General features: G+C 38.7%; 1 protein-coding gene across 1 annotated transcript in view; it reads left to right on the plus strand.

Annotated features, from left to right (window-relative positions):
* HEATR5B (HEAT repeat containing 5B) overlaps positions 1-12,080 on the plus strand; it is a 98,442-nt gene that overhangs the window by 42,119 nt on the left and 44,243 nt on the right. Inside the window, exons 20-21 of the mRNA XM_068966777.1 lie at positions 2,126-2,295; positions 7,552-7,696. Coding sequence (XP_068822878.1) covers positions 2,126-2,295; positions 7,552-7,696 — 315 coding nt within the window. The remainder of the gene's footprint in view (positions 1-2,125; positions 2,296-7,551; positions 7,697-12,080) is intronic.

The following is a 12,080-nucleotide window of genomic DNA, read 5'->3' on the forward strand; positions in this document are numbered from 1 at the left end:
GCTGAGAAAGGTTAAGCACTTTCCCAAGATTTTATATATATTATATAGCCAGTGAGGGCTTCCCAGGTGGCACAGTGTAGAGAAGCCACCTGCCAATGCAGGAGACACAGGAGATGCAGGTTCAGTCCCTGGTTTGGGAAGATCCCCCGGAGAAGGAATGGCAACCCGCTCCAGTGTTCTTGCTGGGAAAATTTCATAGAGGAGCCTGACAGGCTATAGTCCATGCACAACTGAGCACACACACAGACACACACACACACACACACACACAGACACCACACACACGCACACGCACACCTGCCAGTGAGTGGTTGGGATCGGAGGTCAAGCTCAGGTAAATTTCCTTTGCCTGTTTGCCTGCATTCTTAACTACTTTGCTTCGTTGCTTCCATTCAGATAGTTACTTTAAAAAAAAGAGGGATGTGAAAAAAGAAAGGACCTTTAGGAGGAATGCTAGGAATTGAAAAATATATGATTTGTACATGTCTCTATCTTGGTCTCAGTGTCCTCTTTGAGAAGGTTGGTATTTCTTTCTTCCAGTGAATATCACAGGTATGTAGAGAGAATAAATATGTGCCCTTGATTAAGTGTAGGTGTCTACCAAGTGCTTTCTGATGTGATGGTGAGGCCTGTGTATTTCAAACTAGAATATGACTCTTGTGTGACTCTGATTTCCATGTTTGGTCTCTGTGGGTAAGTGTGTGCTCAGTCTCTGAAGTCATGTCCGACTCTTTGCGACTCTGTGGCTTGTAGTTGTCAGGGTCCTCTGGGATTTCCCAGGCAAGAATACTGGGGTAGGTTGCTGTTTCCATCTCTGGGGTATCTTCCTGACCCAGGGATCGAATCCATATTTCCTGGGTTGGCAGGTGGATTCTTTACCACTAATCCACTAGGGAAGCCCTGTTTGGTCTTTATATAAAATTTTTTTTTTTGCATTGGTAAAAATTTTAATTCACTTGCATTTGGCAGCTAAGACATTTTTATCTAGACGGTGTGTAATACTACACAATTTATTTTTCCTATCTCTGCTAAAAATTACCATTAATCTTATTAGGAAAATAGAATTTGACATTATTTTATCATAGAAGTGGTACTGTTATTTGAACAAAGAACTGGAGAATAAGGAATGTTCTGGCTCTTCCAAAGGAAACAATGATAGGCTTAAAAGACAATATAGCTTATCAGAGGATAAATATAAAGCTAGGTAAATCTAAGATGCATTATTGTCATTCATAAACTGTTGTGTTTTGAAATCATTTTTATATATTTTACAGAATTTTTGTTTACAAAACCATCAGAAAGAGGATTATTTTTCTTAAAAGTGACTCCTTTTTAAATTTTGATTGAAGCATAGTTGATATACACCATTGTATTCATTTCAGGTGTACTACTTGGTATTTCAGCATTTGTATATATTATGAATTGATCGCCACGTTACGTCTAGTAACTGTTACCATATAGTTATCATAAGATTGCTAACTGTATTCTCTATGCTATATGTTACATCCTTTGAGAAGTAACTTCTTTTTTGACATTGGCTTTCAAGGAGAGGAATTTAGAGGATGACTTTCTTATAATAGGGGACAGGCAGGTTAGGCAAATTAACTATGATCCATGGGCCAAATTTGTCAGATGCCCACTTGTTTGGTCTTTTTTTTTTTTTTTTAAACAACCCATGAGGTGAGAATTCTTTATAAGTGGTTATGTAGGCACTTCCCTCATAGAGTAGTGTGGATTTTGCCTCCTGGCAAGCAAAATAAAAAATATTGGCCCTCTTAAGAAAAGTTTGCTGACTCTTATTTTGTAGATTTTATTTGCTTGATAAAATGTAAGCTGTTAAAATGTAAGGGGAAAAAAAGTCAGGGCATTTCTTATAGTGATTTTTAATAGTTGCAGTATCAAACCTACAATAGAGCAAATGTACTAGTTAATGTTAATTCAACATAGTTTTTTTTTTTTAATTGAAGTACGGTTGATTTACAGTGTGGTGTTAGTTTCAGGTATACTTTTTTGTGTGTTTATTTGGAAAGGAGTTATTTAGAAGATAGTTATTTTCTAGGAATATTTTTGGTGATACTAATAATAAAATCATTGTATTTTATGTTGTCTTTTGCTTTGCTCTTAGGGAATGGAGCAACAATTTCCACAATCCGTTCTTCTTGTTTGGTGGGTTGTGCGATAACCCAGGACCATTCAGATTCTCTCGTCCAGGCAGCTGCCATATCTTGCCTTCAGCAGCTTCACATGTTTGCACCACGACATGTCAATTTATCCAGTCTTGTTCCTAGCCTTTGTGTAAGTATAAAGCTGTTTCATTCTTTTATTTGTTTAGGGAACCCAAAATTTGTTTTCCAAAAGATCAGACTAGAGCAAAGCAAAAAAAGTAAGTTTCCTGGATTGTGCATTCTAGTTTCAGTTTCAGTAGTCACTTTATGACTGTTTATTTTATTCACTGATTTTCTTTTTCACCTTTTAGGAAATATTTTAATGAACTGTTAAATAAGGTCCAGAGGACTTTCTCTGGACTAAACATACCTCAAAGCTGGGCAAGTATGTTGTACAGAGAGTGGAATTTCTTGGATGCAGCTCTAAGAATAAAATTTTTTTTCTTTTTTAAAAAATGTACAAAAATCATTATACATAGCACAAAAGGAAAATATTAAAGAAAAGTGTGGTTAACATGGTCAACAGTGATTGTTTACAATGAATGCTAGAAAAGACTATAGGCAAGCATATAAAGAGAGAATCCTATCATAACCTAGGCATTCAGAAAAGATTTCCTTGAAAAAATGATATATAAGATGCAAACTGTAGGGTAAATAGGAGTTAGTTTGGGGAGAAATATGATATTGGAGTAACAGCACTTATTTTTAAGCAGAAAGAAAAATATGTGAAAGGTCCTGAGATGGGAAGGAGGGAATGCATTTAAGGAATCGTTTAGTCAGAGGCTGAGAGGAAAAAGGGGGAGGTGGGTCATAAGGGCACAGGATGAAGCTGGACAATAATTTAGGGGGAATCATTCCCACACCTTCAAGGAGTTTGAATGTGCCACAGCGTGGAAACCAGGTGCATGTGAAATGTTTCCAAAGAACATCCACGAAGAAAATAGTCAATTAATAGTATACTCCAGATTGCATTCTGCAACAAGCTATGTGCCATCCTGTCAAAAGCCATGGCCTAACACGCAGGTTTTGAGGGCACAGATGGCATCTCTTGAGCACGGTAAACTAGTTACATGATACAGCTCTGGTATGTGTGTGCGTTCAGTAGTGTCTGAGTCCTTGCAGCCCCATGGACTGTAGCCTGTCAGGCTCCTCTGTCCATGGAATTTTCTAGGCCAGAATACTGGAGTGGGTTGCTATTTCCTACTCCAGAGAATCTTCCTGGCCCATGGCTCAAACCCCACCATCTCCTGCATAATGGGCAGATGCTTTACTGCTGAGCCACTTGGGAAGCGTAGCTCTGATAGGCAACTGATAAATGTGATGAAGACTCAGACACGCATTCCTCAGTTGTCTGGTTCCTCTGTGCATTTTTTTCTCCTTAAATATAATTATACTATGAAAGTTTTCCTTATGAGATGGAACATGTTTAAGAGGATCTGGTCAAGTAATAACGTGAATTTCTTTATTTCATTGAAGGTTACCAGTACGCCACAGGGAACATACTGAGTGTCCTGTGTGTTAACGGAAAATAATGTATCCAAAATGATTTTTTTAGCATAGCATCAAGGGTTTTGTTACACGGTATATTGGAGCACTCTCCTGAACCTTTTCCAAAAATCTGGGAAGGAGATGGCATGGGAGATAAAAGATAAAAAAGAGGGCCACTCGAGTGGCTCTCTTGATTCCACATTACCAAATGCCCTTTGAGCTGTCTTCATTACCAAATCTTTTGACACTCTCTAATAAAATAGTTCACACATGGATTCATCCAAATTAGTGAAATCAGGGCTGATTTTTGTAAACTTCATGTTCATCTCTATTCAGCCATTGCCACCAGAAGAGACCATATTATGTGATACCATGTGTAATACCTAACACAAATGAGGTGATTTTTTTTTTTTAGCAAATCTATTAAGAGGTAAGCTTCACCACAGTAATCTTTATGAGATTATATAAAAATATTAAAATGTATATGATGGAACTGTTCAAATGTGTTTTTGCAAGAACAGCCACCACTCTGGATTACTTTTATTTTCCTCCTGGCAAGTAGATGCTTTCTATACTATGTGATCAGTCATTCTTCTGTCCAGATCTTTTCTGCACATAGCAAGTACATTACCTGGGATGATTGTAGGAGATGTCAGTGAGAAAAAGACTTGAGCTAAATGCCCACGTCGTCAGTGACAGAGCAGGGATATCTCATTGTCCTGAATATAAGTACATGGCAGGCACAAGAAGGGATAGGTTAGCAAGATGACGTATGGTTTAAATAACAGGGCTTTCTGGGCTTCCCTTGTGGCTCAGCTGGTAAAGAATTCTCCTGCAGTGTGGGAGACCTGGGTTTGGAAGATCCCCTGGAGAAGGGAAAGGCTACCCACTCCAGTATTCTAGCCTAGAGAATTCCGTGGACTGTATAGTCCATGGGGTCGCAAAGAGTCAGACAAGACTGAGCGACTTCACTTCACAGAGGCCTAATGAAGGGAATGGCAACCCACTCGATTACTCTTCCCTCAAGAATTCCATGGACAGAGGAGCCTGGCAGGCTACTGTCCATGGGATCACAAAGAGTTGGACATGACTGAGTGGCTAACACTAACTAACTAGAGGCCTAATGTAGGACCAAGCAGCACGGTGTTCCTAAGGTTTGCAGAATATGAGGAAGAAAAAAGAAGCTTCTTTGGAAAACAGTGAGGCATAATCTACAAAAGTTGAAAGTATGCATACAATATAATCCAGCAACTCCCCTCTAAAGTGAATACCTGAGAGCAATGCATGCACATGTGTGCCCAAAAAAATCCTCAGGAATTTTCATTCCTGGGTTATTTGTGCTAGCCAAAAACATAGAAACAGCCAAAGTGTGCTCCATTCTGCAGAGTGGATAACGGTGTCATTCTTCAATAAAATATTATACAACAGTAAAAATGAATGAACCCCTATTATATGGAATCACGTGGATGGGTCCAACAGACATATTGCTGAAAAGAAACCAAACACAGAAGAGAACAGACTTCATGGTTCCATTTGTATAAAATTCAAGAACAAGGCTACACCAGGCTCTACTGATAGATGTCAAGTAAATTGTGATTATATCTGAGCAGCTAAGAAGTTTGCGTGAAGCCACGTATTTTTTTTTTTATCAAATTTAATGTTTTTTTCCTGATATTTTGTGGATTTTACCAGAAAGTGTTGCAAGTTTCCAAACAAATACAAGTTAATTGTTACCTGGTTTACAGTGGCTGCAAAACACAATCAGTGATAATTTGTATCTCTCATATCAGAGATGTTGAAATGGAGGGGTGGGGAAGTGACTTCAGAATCATTCAGTTCAGTTCAGTCGTGTCCGACTCTTTGCGACCCCATGAATCGCAGCACGCCAAGCCTCCCTGTCCATCACCGACTCCCGGAGTTCACTCAAACTCATGTCCATCGAGTCAGTGATGCCATCCAGCCATTTCAGGATCATTAAAACTGAGTTTTTGAAAACATGATGTAAACCTTAAAATATTTTATTTCTTTCACTTTGACCCAGGATATGTTGAGTGTATTTTCTTAGCTACAATTCTATTTAATTGTAATTAAATGAAATTATATGGTGTTATGCTTCATATATGTTTAATCCTTTGATCTTTCCACAGTTGCATAAGATAGGTAGGGCCCTTCTGTACAGATAAAAAAGCAAAACTCTGAGAGATTTGTTCTTTCCGTGTCATATGACCATGCTTAACCTTACCTATAGGATATTTGAAAGTTTTAAAATGTCATTATTTTTAGGAAGAGAAAAGAAAACATTATGTTGAAAAAAATCTGATCTGTTAGGTTTTCTCTCCTCAGTTATATTTTGTTTTTTTAATACTCGGTATAATTTCAATGATTGTAAGCTTTATTCAGAAATGAGTTACAAATGCTATATTAACAGCATAAAAATACATTATCTAGCATTGTGAAGGAGTGATGTCTTCCATATAATTATTTTCCCCTCCATCATTTCTAGATGAGATTCTTTCTAAAATGTCTTGCTTCCTTGCTTAAAAAGCAACATATGGAGCAGAGTTTAATATTTGCTTGATGAATCAGATTGATAGATTGAGTGATAATAGATTTATTATCTATTATATGATTTACTATGTATCATCTACTGTTCTAAATAAAATATTTGTTTTAACTTATTTTATTTTCACTATATTCCTGTGGGAAATTGCTGTCCTCATTTCATATATGAGCAAACAAGGCACAGAGAGGTTAGGTAACTTCCCTAAGACCACACAGGAGTAAGTGTGTGATTTAAACCCAGTCTGGCAACTGGGGCCTGAGTTCTTAATTATTATGCAGTGGTATGTCTTATGGTTTATATCATGTATTAGAGTGTACTACAGTGATTCTTTCGGGAACTTTTGAAATGAAAAATATTCTCTACCAAAAGAATCTTTTGCAGTTCTTTTCAGATATTTATGTTTGCTTAATTTTAATTTCTTATTTTAATGTGTACCTTCCTTTACTTTCAGTTCTTACTGTGTGCTCTACCCCGTGACTTTTCATTTGGTACACTTGATCTCTGTGCACTTCAAAAATTTCAGTGACATGGAGAAGGGAATGGCAACCCACTCCAGTATTCTTGCCTAGAAAATTCCATGGACAGAGGAGCCTGGTGGGCTGTGTCATTCATGGCGTCACAAAGAGTCAGACACGACAGAGTGACTTCATAGTCGATTAACAATGTTGTAATAGTTTCAGGTGAACAGTAAAGGGACTCGGCCATACATAGGCCTATATCCATTCTCCCCCAAACCTCTCTGAGGCCCATCCAGGCTAGCACATAACATTGAGCAGAGTTCTGTGTACTATACAATAGGTTTTTGTTGGTTATCCATTTTAAGTATAGCAGTGTGTACATGACCTTGCCAGAGTCCTAACTATCCCTTCCCCCTGGCAACCATGAGTTTGTTTTCTAACTTTGTGAGTCTCTTTCTGTTTTATGTTCATTTGTATTATTTCTTTTTAGACTCCAAATGTAAGGGTTTTCATATGATATTTCGCCTTCTGTCTGACTTCATTCAATATGACACTCGCTAGGTCCAAAAAAAATGTCGGTGACAGAGTTTAATAGGACTGTGTATAAAATGTGCAAAAGATCCTTCTGGATTTTAATTTAAGTATATTATATGATCTTTAACCCAAGACTTGGGGCAGTTCTTTTGTAGCCTATTAAAATACTCTATATATTTTATTGGTATTACTAGTTTTTGAAAAGTCCATCATTTGGCTCTATTGGAAACAAATAAGGGGGTTATATGAAGAGCCTCTTCAGAAATTAGGTGTTAATATACGTTCGTTAGACAAGTGAGATTACAGCTTTTTTAAAAAAGTCTAAAATTGTTATTGTTTACAGGTTCACCTGTGTAGTTCCCATCTATTACTTCGACGAGCAGCTGTGGCCTGTCTCCGGCAGCTTGCCCAAAGAGAAGCAGCTGAAGTATGTGAATATGCCATGAGCCTGGCAAAAAATTCAGGGGACAAAGAGAGCAGTGGCACCAGTAAGTCCTTTTATCAGTCAGTGTTCTTTTTAAGTATTAGTTATTAAATAACATTTTTGCATTGAAATATCATCAATTTTCTTACTCTTTTAAATAAAACTTGTTACTTTTAAAATTCCCATATAGTTTTCTTGGTAGTTTTACATTTTTAACTTTTTAAACACCCTCTTCCAACAACACAAGAGAAGACTCTACACATGGACATCACCAGATGGTCAATACCAAAATCACATAGATTATATTCTTTGTGGCCAAAGAGGGAGAAGCTCTATAAAGTCAGCAAAAACAAGACCAGGAGCTGACTGTGGCTCAGATCATGAACTCATTATGGCAAAATTCAGACTTAAATTGAAGAAAGTAGGGAAAACCAGTAGACCATCCAGGTATGACCTAAATCAAATCCCTTATGATGATACAGTGGGAGTGACAAACATATTCAAGGGATTAGATCTGACAGACAGAGTGCCTGAAGAACCATGGAAGGAGGTTCGTGACATTGTACAGGAGGTAGTGGTCAAGATCACCCCCAAGAAAACGAAATGCAAAAAGGCAAAATGGTTGTCTGAAGAGGACTTACAAATAGCTGAGAAAAGAAGCTAAAGGCAAAGCAGAAAAGGAAAGCTATACCCATTTGAATGCAGAGTTCCAAAGAATAGCAAAGTGAAGTGAAGTCGTGCAGTCCGACTCTTTGTGACGCAATAGACTGTAGCCTACCAGGCTCTTCCGTCCATGGGATTTTCCAGGTAAGAATACTGGAGTTAGCTGTCATTTCCTTCTCCAGGAGATCTTCCCGACTCAGGGATTGAACTCGGGTTTCCTGCATTGTACGCAGATGCTTTACCATCTGAGCTACTAGGGAAGTCTGGAGATAAAAAAGCCTTCCTCAGTGATCAAATGCAAAGAAATAGAGGTAAATAATAGAGTGGGAAACACTAGAGATCTCTTCAAGAAGATTAAAGATATCAAGGGAACATTTCATGCAAAGATAGGTACAATGAAGGACACACATGGTATGGACCTAACAGAAGCAGAAGATATTAAGAAGTGGCAAGAATACACACAAGAACTATACAAAAAGATCTTCATGACCCAGATAATCATGATGGTGTGATCACTCACCTAGAGCCAGACATCTTGGAATGTGAAGTCAAGTGGGCCTTAGGAAGCATCACTACGAACAAAGGTAGTGTAGGTGATGGAATTCCAGTTGAGCTATTTCAAGTCCTAAAAGATGATGCTGTGAAAGTGCTGCACTCAATAGGCCAGCAAATCTGGAAAACTCAGCAGTGGCCACAGGACTGGAAAAGATCAGTTTTCATTCCCGTCCCAACAAGGGCAATGCCAAAGAATGTTCAAACTACTGCACAATTGCACTCATCTCACACGCTAGCAAAGTAATGGTCAAAATTCTCCAAGCCAGGCTTCAACAGTACATGAACTGTGAGCTTCCAGATGTTCAAGCTGGTTTTAGAAAAGGCAGAGATCAAATTGCCAACATCGAAAAAGCAAAAGGGTTCCCGAAAAACATCTATTTCTTCTTACTTGACTAGACCAAAGCCTTTGACTGTGTAGATCACAACAGGCTGTGGAAGATTCTGAAAGAGATGGGAATGCCAGACCACCTGACCTGCCTCCTGAGAAATCTATATGCAGGTCAGGAAGCAACAGTTAGAACTGGACATGGAACAACAGACTGGTTCCACATCGGGAAAGGAGTCCGTCAAGGCTGTATATTGTCACCCTCCTTATTTAACTTACATGCAGAACACATCATGAGAAACACTGGGCTGGATGCAGCACAAGCTGGAGTCAGGATTGCCAGGAGAAATATTAATAACCTCAAATGTGCAGATCAACCACCCATTTGGCAGAAAGTGAAGAAGAACTAAAGATCCTCTTGATGAAAGTGAGAGAAGGAAGCAAAAAAGCTGGCTTAAAACTCAACATTCAAAAAACAGAGATCATGGCATCCGGTCCCATCACTTCATGGCAAAAGGATGGGGAAACAATGGAAACAATGGCAGACTTTATTTTTAGGGGCTCCAAAATCGCTGCAGATGGTGACTGCAGCCATGAAATAAAAAGACACTTGCTCCTTGGAAGAAAAGTTATGACCAACCTAGACAGCATATTAAAAAGCAGAGACATTACTTTGCTGACAGAGGTCCATCTAGTCAAAGCTATGGTTTTTCCAGTAGTCATGTATGGATGTGAGAGTTGGACTCAAAAGAAATCTGAGCACCAAAGAATTGATGCTTTTGAACTGTGGTGTTGGAGAAGACTTAAGAGTCTTCTCAAGACTGCAAAGGGTTCAAACCAGTTCATCCTAAAGGAAATCAGTCCTGAATATTCACTGGAAAGACTGATGCTGAAGCTGAAGCTCCAGTACTTTAGCCACCTGTTGCGAATACCCAGCTCCTTGGAAAAGACCCTGATGCTTGGAAAGATTGAGGGCAGGAGGGGAAGGGGACAACAGAGGATGAGATGGCTGGATGGCATTACCAACTCAAGGACATGAGTTTAAGCAAACTTTGGAAGTTGGTGATGGACAGTGAAGTCTGGCATGCTGCAGTTCATGGGGTCACAAAGAGTCGGATACGACTAAGAAACTGAACTGACTGACCTTTTAAAAATTTCATAGCTCAAAATTTTGGGGTGTCAGAACACTTCTGCCATCCCTAAAGGACATTATAACTGTATAAGGGATATTGCCTTGTATCCATAATAGGCTTCTGAAAAGATAATTTTGAGGATACTTCAAAACTTCCGATGTCTGACAATAGTTAATTTTTTGTGATGTTACTTTTCCTTGAAGAAGTTAAGACCACAGAAACCAATTAAACTATGAAATGTCAGTAGATGTTTAGGTAGTGAAAAATAGATCTTTACTTTCTTCAGTTCTTTTTGCTTTTTCAAGGATTTTAAGTATAGCTTGCATATATAATTGGCCCTCTGGGGATTCCCTGATACCTCAGTTGTTAAAGAATCCACCTGCAATGCAGGAAACTCTGGTTCGATCCTTGTGTCGGGAAAGTCCCCTGGAGAAGGGCTAGGCTACTCACCCCAATATTCTTGGGCTTCCCTTGTGGCTCAGCTGGTAAAGAATCCACCCACAATGCGGGAGACCTGGGTTCGATCCCTGGATTGGGAAGACTCCCCGAAGAAGGGAAAGGCTACCCACTCCAATATTCTGGCCTGGAGAATACCGTGGAGTGTGTAGTCCATGGGGTCACAAAAAGTCGGACACGACTGAGTGATTTTCACTTTCATTTTTCCTCTGGTTCTAGGGGTAGGTGGTTTGGGAACTTTAAGAGCTTAATTGACAGACATATTTCCTCTATAGTGAGAGAAAATTTCTACTTTTAAGAGGTTCCTAATGCATAGTAGTTTCTTGGGTACCAAGAAGTAATATACTAAAATGGCTTCAATTTTAGCATAATGTAAATAAGAACTCTGTTAGCAAGCACACACTGTATTGTAGAGTGTATAGGAAGTTTACTATAAAAAATACAGCAGTAAACATTACTGCTTTCTGGAGAGAAAACATAGCACCAAAAGTAGTTACAGAATTCTCTTGAATAAAAATTTCAGAACTTTTCTGCCAGTCACCATAATCAATATTGAAAGAGATAAACTAAGAATGGGAAAAATATTCACAAAATATCCTTTGTTTATTAAAATGTGTGCATTTGTATTTTAATATTTTAAAGCTTTTACAAATGTGTGCCAGGGGGCCTACGACACCCTCCCCTAGGTTTGGTGATTTACTAGGACTCAGCATATAGTCACATTTATGGCTATGATTAATACCAGCAGAAGGATACAAAGCAAAATCAGCAAAGGGAGAAGGTATATGGAGTGAAGTCCAGAGCAGACCAACAAGCTTCTACGAGTTCACTCCCCATGGAATCACACAGGATATGCTTACTTCCCCCGCAAGGAGTTGTGATGACACATGTAAAATGCTGTCTTCCTGTGAAGCTTGCTAGACCCTCAGTGCCTAAGGTTTTTATTAGGGGCTAGTCAAATCGGCATGATTTACCTAGCATATACTGGAAGTTCAGATTTTCTGAAAGTTTGTTGTTCAGCCTAAACAGATGTCCAGCATAAACCCTGCTGTTGGTACAGACAACTTAGGCATACTCAGCCACTTTTATCAGGAAATGATGGGGCTCTCTTGAAACCCAATTCCCAAATGCAAGTCAAGGACTGACTGTGATATCAGACCTTCATAGGGTAGTCTGGGACCTGCTAGGTTAACTCTTCAATGCATCTGTAAATATCGCAAGAGTACACAAAAGAGATGTTTTATCAAGGAAGCAGTACAAACATATGAAATACCTTTAATGATTAAATAGTTACATGTTAATACAGTCATAAGATA

The sequence above is a fragment of the Capricornis sumatraensis genome, chromosome 1, assembly GCF_032405125.1.
Source record: "Capricornis sumatraensis isolate serow.1 chromosome 1, serow.2, whole genome shotgun sequence".
In the NCBI taxonomy this organism is placed as follows: Eukaryota; Metazoa; Chordata; class Mammalia; order Artiodactyla; family Bovidae; genus Capricornis; species Capricornis sumatraensis.